We start from the raw sequence: 14,812 nt of genomic DNA, 5'->3' as shown, positions 1-14,812 counted from the left end.
ACTCTTTATGATGCTGATAACCTAGGGATGCAAGGAGGGAGAAAGTTGAATTGGAGAGGGAGATAAAGTGACATTCAACTCTATCTGCAATCTTTAATATAAATTAAAAAACCCTGAAGCAAATAAGTTACATTTGATTATTCTAGGAAGCAATTACACGAATATATGTTATTCTTGATATATATGTATTTTTAATTTCCAAAAGAAAAAGTACTGAAGAATTACAAATAAAATGCATATAATTCAACACTATATAGTAAAGCTTGTGTGCATCAAAAACCGTGCTGGGACTATTTTTGGAAATCATCCTGCTTGCCTTTCTATGCGTTTTTAATTTTTTAAAAATCAAAGGAGGAAAAAAAAATGAAAGCAATGAAGAAATGCAAAAAAAAAAATTAAACATATACCTTATTATATAAAAAGAACCCCCCCCCACAGTCACAATGAGCAATTCTATATCATTTGTTGCATTTTCTTATTTTTAATTTTTGTCAAAAGAAAAATAAAAGATGTTGCCTAATTGGAAACGTGACTTTCTATTATTAAAATTGTGGGAGTCCATTTTAATGTGTTTATCTCGCTGCTAGTCTATAATTTATATTTCAGCGTGGAAATTTGTTTGTATGCCTGTGACAGGTTAATGCAGTTTAAACATGCATTTTTCTTTCGTTGGTTGAATAGTTAAATCGTTACTCAAAGGATTTTAAGTTTCAATTTCAACCATGAGAGGATTCTTTGCTGTTTCAAGGTTAGAAATGTTTCTGGTTCGAAATGCTATTAATTAATGGCTACGTAGTGGATCTATTTAGGGAATTGGTACCGACTCCGGATTACAGTGGAACTGTTAAATGAGAAAACTTTTTTTTTGATGCAGACTTGGGGATATTTTAAATTCGGTCTGAGAGCGGCGGACAGAAATGAACTGTAATTCCAGCCCGCTTAACTAACAATCGTAATTATGAATCGAAAGACAGATCAGGTATTAGCATTTTTTTTTCCTTAAAAAAAAAGTTTCGCGGACTCCGCCGGACACCCAGCTGGCGGAGGACCAGCGGGCGAGGAGGGGGGGTGGGGGGGCGCGAAGCCGGCAGGCTGCCCAGAAGTTACGATCGGGGAGTTTTCTCTTTATTAAAATTACCTGGCTCACCAGCAGAGGCAAGAAAGCGAAGACAAGATAATTTCTTAGGCTGTTAAAAATGACTTAGCCCGGTGGGCCCCGCGTTCCGAGGGGGTGTCCTGCGGGCCGGGGCGGGTCCCGCCGCCCCCGCGGGCTCCGGTGCGTCAGGGGCGCGTCAGGCGGGGCGGGCTCCGCGCGGGCGGCGGCGGCGGCGCCGGGCGGCGGGCGGCGCGCACCGGGCCTCCTGCTTCTCGCTCCGAGGCTGCGGGACGGACGCTCCCGAGAACTCTCTCGCCCGCGGCCGGCCGCGCTCGGACGGCGCTTGCCGGCGGCCCGGCGGTGCCAGCATGTCGGCCGCCGTGGCGTGCCTGGACTACTTCGCCGCTGAGTGCTTGGTGTCCATGTCCGCGGGCGCCGTGGTTCACCGCCGCCCGCCGGACCCCGAGGGCGCGGGCGGAGCCGCAGGCTCGGAGGTGGGTGCGGCGCCGCCGGAGTCCGCTCTGCCGGGTCCGGGGCCACCGGGACCCGCGTCGGTCCCCCCGCTCCCCCAGGTCCCCGCCCCCAGCCCCGGCGCGGGCGGCGCCGCGCCCCACCTGCTGGCTGCAAGCGTCTTGGCTGACTTGCGCGGCGGCTCTGGGGAGGGCTTCGGGGAGAACTCGGGGGAAGCTCTGCGCGCCTCGTCCGGCTCCTGCGACCCGACCCGGTGCTCCGGCCCGACCCTGGGCTCAGAGCCGACCCCGGCCTCCAGCGCGGCCGAGGTCTCCGGACCCGCGCACTCCTCCGGCGCGCTCGCGGTCCCAGGCGCTCCTGCCGTCTCCGGAGCGCCTGCCGCCCCCGGGGCGGTCCCCGGCGTGGCCCCTGGGGCGGGCCCCGCCCCCGCCACAGGTCCAGTCCCTCGTCGGAGGCCGGTTACACCTGCAGCGAAGCGCCATCGCTGCCCCTTTCCGGGCTGCAACAAAGCCTATTACAAGTCGTCGCATCTGAAGTCCCACCAGCGCACCCACACGGGTGAGCGCCCTTTCTCCTGCGACTGGCTCGACTGCGACAAGAAGTTCACGCGCTCCGACGAGCTGGCCCGCCACTACAGGACGCACACGGGCGAGAAGCGCTTCTCCTGCCCCCTCTGTCCCAAGCAGTTCTCCCGGAGTGACCATCTGACCAAGCATGCTCGCCGCCACCCAGCCTATCATCCTGACATGATCGAGTACCGCGGGCGTCGTCGCACTCCCCGAGTCGACCCCCAACCCACCAGCCTGGTGGACAGCTCCACCTCCATCCCCGGCCAGGAGCCCTGCCTCACCACCTGCCTGTCTGACAGTCATTGCTGTTAGTCATCCCCACAAGGACGATCGCCCAGACCGTTGTCCCTGCCTTTTCCTTGCCCAACCCTCTCTCCCAGAGTCATTAGACCAAGGCACAGACTGGTTCCTCTGCTCGGAGGATGGGTCCAGGGAGGCACGTTGGACCCTGGGGAGGGACTGGGGGCCCGAAAATAGCAGGAATTCTTACAACACGTATATCAACCTAAAGGGGAGAGGGTTGCCTCAAGACAGCCCCCAGGAACTGGTGAAAAAGGGATGAACCCCCGTACTCTCCAGAGTCCTGAAGATTCTCCCCTGGAACCAGAGATGTGAAACTGGAATTCTCAGGTGCCTGAGGAGCTCCCAGTCTCAAAGGACTCTAGTGTCTTATCCACCCGCCAGGGCGGACCTTGGAGAGGGTTTCAGGGGTGGCAGTCTTGGAAATGTCCAGGACTGGAATGGTGAGAGGCCTTTGGAAACAGAAATGATTTCTATTTCTGTAAATAGCAATGTTTACTAATTTATTTTTAGTATCTTTTGAACAGGGATCCCAGGTTGATGGGAGGTTGATGTCCTCCACTCCCCAATTGCCCCAGCTACCTCTGGTAGGAGAGGCCATGTAAGAGTCCATGTGAATGTATGGCTGGGAGATGCTTCTTGGTGTCTGGGGAGTGTTGCGAGTCTGTTTGCAGGTCCTGTTGCATGGTGTGGAACCCTGCACTTGCGCCGTAGCCTTTCTTCTCATTTGGATTCCTACTTGGGGAGGGCAACTTCCTGGCTCACTCTCACAGTGAGATTGGTTGAAAATTTTGGAAACAACCATGAAAGTACCAGAAATAAGAGAGTGGTCCAGGCTAGTTCCCCTTTTAGCCAGAGGGCACACCCAAGTGACTTTGGGTGAGATAGGTCCAAAACAAGACCTTTCAGGATCATTGTTAATATTCAGGGAAATAGGGGCGTGTGGTTCCAGCTGCCCAGTCCAAGTAATCTCAGGTGTGGTAGATTCTGTTCATTTCTTAGTGGCTAACAAGGGGGTTATTTCCCTTGGGATCTGTGCATTTTTGTTTTTGCCGTGAATGAGTTGACGGTTTGGGGAGGGGAAGATGAGAGTGGCTTTCTCCAAAGATCTGGCTGCCCTGGACTTGGACTTGGGGAAGGAACAGTAAGGTGAAAATTGTTATCAAATAGGAGGACCCTTCTCCCTTGACCTTGAAGTCCCTCCAAGTTATACCCTCAGGACCCTTCTGCCCCAATGCAGGAATCAAGCATCAGCAGTATTTATTTTTTCTATATGTGTCTCTGCTGCTATGAACAAAGTTGTCGGTCACTCTGCTTATGTACGTGTGAATGTGTGTACATGTGACCTTTTTACTAGAGATGGGGCTGAAAGGAATTTCCCGCTCTGGTAAGGCCCCGGCGCCCCCCTCCTGAATATCTTGTGGAGGGTGCCATAATCTCAAAGGACCATAACAGGCATCTAGTTAAACAAACCGCTTTCCCCTGTTGTGCAGATGAAGACACTGAAGCCTAGATAAGTTCAAAGTCTCATGCTGAGTTGCTGGCAAAAGCCATGAATAGAATTTAGGTATCTGGCCTTCTAAGTGGCTCTTTCCCTCAGGCTTGGTTACCCCACCTCATCTCTCTCTGGGCCCTTAATCAAAGGACACCACTCTCCCTTCCTGCTACCAGTATTCCCTCCCTTCCCATTCCCTGCCACTTCTAGGTTGCTTCAAATGTCCAGTCCCTGCTGAACACTATGCCTGTTGTGCTTAGCTTAAAAGCCCCTTTCTTAGCCTGTTGAGTCCATTCCCTCCTTCACACCATGTGGATTTAGAGTGGGAATGTCTCTTTGGCATTTGGGGAGAGATTTTATCTTTTGACCTGGTGGATTAATTTTCACTGCCAATTCTATTCTTCCTCTGGTCCTGGGCATTCTGTTTTCCTTGAGAGAGTGAGTGATGCAAAGTTGACATTGGGTCTCTACTAAGTGAGGGAAATGTCCATAAGAAGGACCCAAACTGTATGCCCTGTGACTTTGAAGAAGTCAGTGTTCCCTGGTGCAGACTAAACAGGGAGGGTGGGGCCCTCTTTGAGCTATATATGGGAAGAGGAGGCCCCCAATTGTGGAGGTGGGTTTTGGTTGGGGGAAGAGTCCTCCCTTTGCTCTGTTTGTCTCCTCAGCTGAGACTGGATAGGAAGGGCACTCCAGGCCCCCTTGAAGACTGTCATTTCCCCTTTGTCTCCTTCAGTAGAAGATCTGCCATTGGGTAGGTGAACAATGAAGTTAATAGGAGAAAGACTCCCACTGACTGTTCTGGAATTGGGCTCAAGAGAGCTTGGCTTTTCCAACCACCCTTTGATAAATAACTTTTGATTCTCAAGCTCCCAAGCAGTGTCCTTATTTGGGTTCTTCGACCTTGGGGACTTTGGGGATGGCTTCTGACAATCTAAGTGTGGCATGTCTTCCAATGACCTCTCCTAGGACTTGGGATGGTGGGGAGGGAGACACTCAAAACACTTAGAGTAGCTAGATAATGGAGGCAAGATTTATAGGCTAGTCCTTCTTAGTCTTGGTTATTACTACCCTTTTCACTCCAGCAACCAACAGCTCTTGAAGAGCAGTCATTGATGAAATGTCTTGGAAGGGGCTTCCTAGTTTTATTGGTATTTATTTTGCTTCTTTTTGTTAAACAGATGGAGGTCAATTACTGAATGAGTCTGGGGATTGGTTGGGGTCAGCCTGAACCTCTGGGCCCTTCCCCACCTCTGCCATCCTGAGTTCTGATGCAGGAATGACCTAGTAACAGAATCTACTGATAGGACTTTTTCTGAATTCTGGGTTGGAAGCTGGAATGTGACACGCATTCACACACACACATCTGGGTGTGAGGGAAATGGATCCCCAAGCTCCACTGGGAAGGTGTGAAGAGTACAGGCCAACCATGGGGACAAGATTCTGTCACTTGTTCCTATTTTCCTGTTCTTCTCCAGGTAGGGAACCATACTGGGATACCACTCTTGGCCCCTGTTTCTACCTCTTACTCACTTCTCCCCAAAGGAAGTTTGTGTTCTCTGATGGAGACACAGGGAAGAGGGTCATTTTACACACACGCGCCCACACACACATACACACACACGCTCTAAGTTCTTTCTTTTGTACCTCTTTGACTGCAATGTGTATGCAGTCCATTCAGATCCAGCTTTCACCTAATAAGTACACCTGCTGAGGCCCAGGCCTGCCTTCCAGAGGCAGGTCTGAAGAGCACCTCTCTCTGTCTCCACTTTTGGAGCAGCCATGGCCCTTGCAGCTCTCTAGGTAAGTGTTTCCTTTGTATATTCTCCTTTGGGAGGGTAATCCCAACATCAGGAATTGGGAGGGGTGGGGGAGAGATACTGTGTTAGAAAGCCCAATTCTGGCCATAGGTACAGCTTCATCAACAAAATACTGATATGTTCATCCTCATTAGTCTGATTCCTATAGCTATTACTCAGTTGTTTGAGAACTTAGCTAGGAAAGGGATATAATTGATTTTCTCCCTTAAGCCCCAACACATGCAAATATACATTGAGAAGTATCTTGAGAAATAGCACTCTAACTGGAATTAGGGAACCAAAATAAGATGTGCAGAGATGGGACATCTTGTGTGCCAGGGCATAGGGCTTTAGCACTTTAGTGATCTTGGACTCTTCAGTTATTTGGCCTTTTTGAGTCCTAGCAGCATATAGTAACTAGCTTCCATACACAAGCTACCTTTTTAGAGGGACTGGACATATGACTCTGTAAAAGTGGGCTGCACAGGGCATTATGGTTGATCTTGATTCACGTAGATATAGTTGAGACAGGCTTTCTGCAGAAGGAAAAAGCACTATTGAGTGGAACAATTTGTGCCTTTATTGTCAGCCATGATTGTAGATAAGGACTTTAAGGTAGAATGGCATAAGTTCCATGTGAACTTCAAAACATAAGTTTAGGAGATTCTAGTCCTTAAACTGTGCTGGGGATTAGCAGGTGGCATTAGATCAATTGCACCCAATTTGGTTCCCTTTTGTCTTGATTTGAATTGCATCCAGAGAGAGGTCTATGGGAGGGGTCAAGGTCTTTCTTTCATGAGGGGTATCCATAGGCACCTTCTATTTATGTCCCAAGCTGGTGCCAGATATGTTGACTATATAAGCCCTGACAGTGAAATTTCAGGGACTCAGTCTGTGTTCAGTCACAGAGTAATGGTGATTTTTAATCATGAAAATAAAAAGAGGATGCAAATGTTTGTGATATATGGGTTTGGGGTAGAGAGAAGCAATGCCATTATAACCCCAAAGAATAGGAAGCGTATTTTGAAAGGGTATGCCTGGATTCTTCTTTCCCTAGGAGTCAAGTTTTCTGAGGAAATAAAGCAGGAATCATATTTGTTTCAAATATATATTTAGATCTTGAAGTCAAAATGGAAGCAGTGGGAGGGTGAAAAATGAATAAAGACAGGTCAGTTGAACTGGAGGAAGGGAAGGATTTCTTTAGGAGAAAGGTTGTGTTCTGAGAGGATAGAATTGACTATACAAATGGAAAATAAAAAATATCAGAAGCCCACCAATATTAAAGATGAGACTATGAAAGAGAGTGGTAGTTTAGTCATTACTAGGTTAGAGGATGTGATTGGAACCCAATGAGATATAATAGAAGAATGCAAGCTCTCAGAGAGAAAACAAAAATGCCCACTTCTGCAAGGGATCTCAGATCCAAGAGAATATTGAGAGGTACCTACCTGAATCTGTAGGTAAACCATTGGAAAATCACCCTTTTAACATTGAGATAGGTTGGATACAGAATATGGAGACACTATTTTCAACATTTTTGTTTAGTCTCGGGTGTCTCACCACTGAATGGAATAGGAATACAAATATGGCTTGGAGAATGTACAGAGTTAGGTCTCAAGGGAAAGCATAGGATGGATGAAACACATGTAATATATCAAAGTAGTTAAGTTAATAGAAATCAGGAAGACATAAGCATGATCATCTCATTTGGTTCCAAAGTAAGTATTTGTTACAACTTACCAATGTGAGTTTTAATTTGTGATTTAATTCGAAAAAACCTTGGCAAACTAGTAACAAAGAAGTTAGTTTCTTAAATTGATAAAGAGTATACATCAAAAGCCTCCAGTAAACATCAAACTTAACGTTGAAAGATTTCAGGAATTCTTACGGACTGTATAGTAAAATAGACAGTCTTAAAAAACTCCAGGCAGCTAATCACATGAAAATACAACAAAAATACGACCAAAACCTCATGCATTGGAAAATGTGAACGCAGACTTCTACATGACTAAGATAACAGGAGCAATTACAAAATTTATATCTGAATGAAAACCAAAAGCACTACCTAGCAAATCTTTTGCGATGCAAGAAAACAACTGGAGGAAGAAATGCAATTTATAGCCTTAAGTTGTTTATTTAAAAAAATTTTAATGTTTATTTATTTTTGAGAGAGAGAGCGCTAGCAGGGGAGGGGCAAAGAGAGAGGAAGACACAAAGTCCAAAGCAGACTCCAGGCTCTGAAATGTTATAATTTTAAAATTCTGCTCATGTGTTACTATGATTTTACATCTTTTTTTTTTATTCCTGATAACTTTTTTTGTGGCTTCTCTCTTTTTTCTCATATTTTTTAAATCTATTTTTATTAGATTTTTAAAAAAATTTTTTTCAACGTTTATTTATTTTTTGGGGGGAGAGAGAGAGACAGAGCATGAACGGGGGAGGGGCAGAGAGAGAGGGAGACACAGAATCGGAAACAGGCTCCAGGCTCTGAGCCATCAGCCCAGAGCCCGACGCGGGGCTCGAACTCACGGACCGCGAGATGGTGACCTGCCTGAAGTCGGACGCTTAACCGACTGTGCCACCCAGGCGCCCCTAGTTTTTTTTTTTTAAGTACTCTACTCAATTTTTTGAGACCCAACGTGGGACTCAAACTCATGAGCCATGAGATCATGACCTGAGCCGAAGTCAGATGCTCAACTGACTGAGCCACCCAGGCACCTCTTAAATTGTTTATTAAAAACAAAAACAAAAACAAAAAAAAGGATTGAAAGTGAATGAACTGAGCTTTCATCTCCAAAAAAAAAGGAAAACAAACCCAAAGAAAGTAGAAAAAGACATTACCACAGACCATGCATTCTCAATGGGAAAGATCACTGCCCCCAAGGTAGCAAAAAATTGGTTCTTGAGAGGTCAAAATACGCTTACTATTACAATTCAGTGTGGCCTTTCAAAAGGTCATACAACATAAACAGATATACGTTATATGGGTGGTTTAGGATTTGGGGAGGAGGTGATGATTACAGAAAAAATGTTTTGAAAGCCTCCTAGAAGGGTCATGATGAAAAAAGGTTGAAAGACACTGCCATACATAAAAGCAGAACTTAGTGAAACAGAAGAAAAAATTGAGTAGAGTACTTAAAAAAAAACTAATAAAACCGGATTTAAGAAATATGATTGAGAAAAAAAGAGACAAGCCACAAAAAAAGTTATCAGGAATAAAAAAAAAAGACGTAAAATCATAGTAACACACGAGCAGAATTTTAAAATTATAACAGAATAATACAGGGGCGCCTGGGTGGCGCAGTCGGTTAAGCGTCCGACTTCAGCCAGGTCACGATCTCGCGGTCCGGGAGTTCGAGCCCCGCGTCAGGCTCTGGGCTGATGGCTCGGAGCCTGGAGCCTGTTTCCGATTCTGTGTCTCCCTCTCTCTCTGCCCCTCCCCCGTTCATGCTCTGTCTCTCTCTGTCCCAAAAATAAATAAACGTTGAAAAAAAAATTAAAAAAAAAAAACCAGAATAATACAAACAACTTTGTATCAATAGAGTTGAAAATTATGGGTAATGTTATAGGAAAACAGAAAATTTTAAGGTAGTCTAAGAAAATGTAGAAAATCTGAAATTAAAATGGCAATCAGAGTTGTGTTCCCTAAAATGGCATTAGGTCTAGGTGGTTATATAGGCAAATTCTTTAAATGTTTAAGAAACAAATAATTTCTTGGGGCGCCTGGGTGGCGCAGTTGGTTAAGCGTCCGACTTCAGCCAGGTCACGATCTCGCGGTCTGTGAGTTCGAGCCCCGCGTCAGGCTCTGGGCTGATGGCTCGGAGCCTGGAGCCTGTTTCCGATTCTGTGTCTCCCTCTCTCTCTGCCCCTCCCCCGTTCATGCTCTGTCTCTCTCTGTCCCAAAAATAAATAAAAACGTTGAAAAAAAATAAAAAAAAAAAGAAACAAATAATTTCCATTTTTTAAAATTGTTACATATCATAGAAAGAGATAGAAAATTATCTATTTACTTTATGTTATATAATTAAGCTAACTGTAGTACCAAAACAAGACAAATAAAAGACAAACAACAACAACAACAACAACAACAAAAAGCTTTTATCTATAAAGATGGGTGCAAAAATCCTGAGTAAAATATTAGAAATTCTAACTCAGTAGTGAATGAAAAAATAATGCATTACGATCATTGAAATTTATTGAAAACTGCGATATTAATTCAATAGTAGAGATTTGTCAGTGTAATTCGCTTCACTAATTGAAAAAAGGAGAAAAATCAATGCCTTTCTTATATGCCAGCAATCATCGATCAGAAAATGTAATAGACGAAGTGATATCGTATACAGTAGCAATTAATAACAAAGAGCCTTTATAGGCAAGACTATAAAACTTTTACTGAATGACATAAAAGAAAATATAGCTAAGTGGAGATAAATAATGTATCTGTGGTGGTCAAACTCAATACTATGAAGATGTCAGTCTTTTCCTCAAATGTATATACTTAATGCAACTCCAATCAACCCCCTCCCCCAAAAAAGGATTTTAAATGAAACTTTTTCAAGGAGATATTACAGTAGATTGTGGGGGGAAAGGAAGAATAATTGCTTTACAGATATCAAAATATTACAAAGCTGTGGTCATTAAACAGTGTGGTATAGTGCAGGAATAAGACAAATGGAATTGTGTGAAGAACTCAGAAATTGATCTGTGAATATAGAAGAATTTGGTATATAAGAGAGATGCCATTTCACATTAGTGGAGAAAAGACAGATTAGTCTCAAGACATTAGTCTCAAATGCTATTGAGATAGTTGACTCTTTGTGACAAAACAAAATAACAAAACACAACATTATTTTCTGTCTCAGATCTTTCAGAAAAATAAATTTCAGATGGTAAAGACCTAAACATTTTTAAGCAATAAAAAGTTATTAGCAAGAAAAAAAAAAAACCTGGAAAGTATCATATTGGTTGAGGAAGCCTTTCTTATTAGGACTCAAAATTTTTTTAAATAAAAAAAAAAAAGACTTAACTGCTTCAGAATTCTAAGACATTTTATATCTGAAAGTCTACGCAAAGTTAAATATCAGGCTACACTCTGAAAAAAAAATTAACAGGCACAGGATTAATATCCAGAATATATAAAGGACCAAAAACGTGAGCGATAAGGACCCAAAAAAGTAGTCAAAGGATAGTAAGCAATTTAACGAAAGAACCAGGACTGAGAGATAGTCAGTGGGTCTTTAGCCTTATGTATATAATGCCTTTGCTCTTTAAAAATTTTTTGTTTACATATATTTATTTTCAGAGAGAGAACACAAGCAGGGAGGGGCAGAGACAGAGGGAGAGAAAAAGAATCCCAAGCAGGCTCCACACTGTCAGCACAGAACTCGACACAGGGCTCCATCTCACGAAGCCACGAGATCATGACCTGAGCTGAGATGGAAGAGTCAGATGCTTAACTGACTGAGCCACCCAGGTGCCCCACTTTTGCTTTTTTAAAAGGAGAATATCTTCACATATTACATGCCTAAGTTAAAACATCAAAAAATATATTTTCAACGTTTATTTATTTTTGGGACAGAGAGAGACAGAGCATGAACGGGGGAGGGGCAGAGAGAGAGGGAGACACAGAATCGGAAACAGGCTCCAGGCTCGGAGCCATCAGCCCAGAGCCCGCCGCGGGGCTCGAACTCCCGGACCGCGAGATCGTGACCTGGCTGAAGTCGGACGCTTAACCGACTGCGCCACCCAGGCGCCCCTAAAAAATATATTTTCTAGGAGGGGAAAATACTATTGGTTAGAAAAGAAAAGCAGATGGTAGGGTAGGAAATGATACACCAGACAAATGTTAATAAAAGTAAGCAGGTGTGACAGAATATCAGAGTCAAAACAAAAATCAAAGTACAAAACATTAGTGGGGCAAAGGTAGATTATTTTCTATGGAGAGAAAGTATAGTACACTAAGAATCTGATGCGATCAAGAACCATTTGGCCCATATATTAGGGGGGTCAGCTCAGGAGCTCTGGTGCCCATCCCAGGACTTGGACAGGGTTTCCCTGAACGCCTCCCCCACCCCTCAGTAGGAATTCGGACACTCATTCCCGTTTTCTAAGCTCATTGCCAGGAGAGGGGGGCAATGCCAACCAAGGTTAAATCACACAGGAACCAAGCCCCCAAATTCCCTCAAGAAAACCCTCCTCCAACGCCAAAGCACTTCTTTCCTTTCTCCTCCTTCAGAATACTCTTTGTCCCTCTATTTTCCACGATAGCTCGTGATGATGCAGAGCTTGACCTAGAATTCTAGTTCCCCTTTCAAAATATTCTAGTTTGGTAAAGGGGAAGAAAATAAAAACAATACAAAAATGTGCCAACACTTACAGATGGTAGCTAACTGTACCTATAGCTAACTGCACCTTATTAACCAGCTCCCACTTCTGTTAACGATAGAGGAAAAATGGAAATGTGTCACACTCTCTCAGGGCTGCCTCCTTCCAAGGGCTTTATCCCTCCTTCCTACCCTGGTTTCTGAATGCTGGGAGCTTATGTTTCTCTGAGGGCAGAAAGGGAGGCAGTCTCAGAGCTGTATGCTGTGCTGTTCTCTGGTCCTCACTCATTTTCCATGATGTGTGGCTGTTCTGGGGATCCCTAGGCATATAGTGCTTGTGCCCAATGGGTTGCAACAGGTCCTGTCTGGTTCTTTGGGCTGCCTTTCTTATACTCACTGCTGGAGCCTCTGTTCCTGCTACAGCCTCTCATTGTGAGGTCTCTGTAGAATGAGACTTTCTCATCCCAAATACAGACCTCATCTGGACCTTGGGTTCTCTCAGCATTTCTGGACCCTCTTACCAAGGCATGAAAAACATTCTGGTTCCCCTCTATACCATACCAAGGCCACAGGGAACGGGAATGCAGACACAAGTCCGTCTGCCTAGACACCTCTCAGCCATTTTGGAATTACCTCTTGAATGGCACTTTGTTGCCCCAACGCCATGCTGAACGTGGAATGGAAGTGAAGGACCAGCCCAGAAACTTCAGATTCTACTCAACGTATCTGGGTTTCCTGATGTTGTGTCCATCTTCCCCATTCTGGGCGAAGGCCTAAGGAATAAAGGGGCTGATGGATTCTTTCTAAGGGATCTAAGCACCAAGTAAGCCTAGTCTCAACTCCTCTGATCTTCCCTCTATCCTTGGCTCTTCCAACCGAAAGAGCGCTTCACTTCCACCCTCAGTAGATGGCAACTTCCCACCGTCACACTCCAACTTTACCTATTGATTATAGCAAAGCTTTTTGTCCAGGCCACATGCTTTCCTCTTAATAGTTGAGAATGTTTAAAATTCAGAACTTCCTTTACTTTCCCAACAAAGTTTTTAAGACTATTATTTAGCTATAGGCTTCAAGAGCTGAACTAGAATCATTATTTACCTTTGCATTCCTGCTATACCAATCATGATGTTCTCTGAGGCAAATGGATGCCTCTGGGTAAAAAGAGAAAGGTTACATGGAAGAAAATAAGCGGGGAAAATTACATTAATATTTTTCAAAACGTCTCCCTCACACCAATTTTTAGTCTGGCTAATGATTAAGTTATTACTTCCGAAGGTGGAGCTAAGAACAGGGTTCCCCACCACCACCACCTAATTGGGTCCTAACAGGAGAACATATTTACCGAGTATAAATAAAACAAAGGTAAATTTAGTCAGTCTTCTGCAGATCCATAGAATCAGTAAAAACTCAAGGGAAAGGAAGGATTACAGTTATTATTGCTCTGAGCAGAGTATGTATGGCACAAGCAAATGGCAGAGAGGGTATCAGCAGTATCCTGTCACCCTGCTGGTCCCCAAGGAGTTCTAGGTCCACTCATCAGTCAAGAGAGGGAAGGCAACTTGGTCAGTGGGTTCCAGCAGGGGTCAGCAATGGATTGGACTGGAGTGCATCTAGCAGCCCCAAAGGCGGTGCTAGAAGCTTTCCTTCTGGGGCTCTGTGTACTCATGGCTTTTACCTAAAAGAATCAGGCTTTCATGGGCCAAGACTACATTTCAACAAATATTTATTGAGCATTTACAATGTGTCAGGCACTGTTATAGGCACTTAGGATATATATGTGGAAAAAAAAAGATCTGTGCCATGTGATTTTATATTCTAGCAGAAGGGATATAGAAAATAAACAAGTAAGTTATATAGTATGTTAGGTAAAAATGCCATAAAGATATGGAATTAATAAAAAGTAGAACAGCCTAAGTAGGATCAGGAGTGTTGGGTAGGAGTAGGGATTAGACTGAGGTAATAAATAGGGTGATCTGGGTAGGCTTCATTGTGCAAATAAGATATGAGCAAAGACTTGAGAAAATTAGCCAAGAGATATCTCAGGGGGGAAAGTATCCAGGCAGAGGTTACAGTGAAAGAAATAACTGTAGGGGATGAGATAATAAAAAACAAAAACAAAAAAACCCAACAACAACAGAAGGTTGACCAACATTGTAGGAGCAGATTATGATCAGAAGAAAGAGAGGATGCCAATCAAATGGACCTTATACGCGCTTGTAATGACTCTGGCTTTTTCTCTGGGAGAAATGGAGAGCCACTGAGGATTTTGAGCAGAAGTATATGATCTACCTTGGGTTTAAAGGGATCATTCTGACTGCTATGTTAGAGGGATTTTAAACAAGGAGATATGTTGGGAGACAATGAATTAATCTAGGTAAGAGATGATAGTGGCTTAGAGAAAGTGGTCAGATTCTGACATTAAAAAAATATTTTTAATGTATTTTAAGTAATCTCTGCACTCAACTTTGGGCTCGAACTCACAACCCTGAGAGCAGGAGTCACATGCTCTTTCAACTGAGCCAACCAGGTGCCCCAGATTCTGACATTTTTAAAAAGAAAAGCCAATAGACTTTCCTAAAGGATTTGCTATGGGGAGTGAGAGAATGAGAAAGATCAGAGTGACACAGAGTCCTTTGACCTGAGCAGTTGGGTGGATGGAGTTGCCATCAATTGAGTTGGCATCAAATCAGGTGCCCCAGATTCTGACATTTTTAAAAAGAAAAGCCAATAGACTTTCCTAAAGGATTTGCTATGGGGAG

The 14,812-nt window shown here is 44.1% G+C and overlaps 2 protein-coding genes across 3 annotated transcripts in view; both read left to right on the top strand.

Moving 5' to 3' along the window:
• The window catches only part of TSGA13 (testis specific 13), a 93,026-nt gene that overhangs the window by 33,919 nt on the left and 44,295 nt on the right, over positions 1-14,812 (top strand). The window lies entirely within an intron of this gene.
• KLF14 (Kruppel like factor 14) lies at positions 1,465-4,799 on the top strand. Its single transcript, XM_023250574.1, has one exon. It carries the CDS (start codon positions 1,465-1,467, stop codon positions 2,446-2,448), a length of 984 nt encoding a protein of 327 aa, XP_023106342.1. The 3' UTR covers positions 2,449-4,799.

Source organism: Felis catus, chromosome A2 (genome assembly GCF_018350175.1).
Source record: "Felis catus isolate Fca126 chromosome A2, F.catus_Fca126_mat1.0, whole genome shotgun sequence".
NCBI classification, from domain to species: Eukaryota; Metazoa; Chordata; class Mammalia; order Carnivora; family Felidae; genus Felis; species Felis catus.
This window is presented reverse-complemented; position numbering and strand designations above follow the sequence as displayed.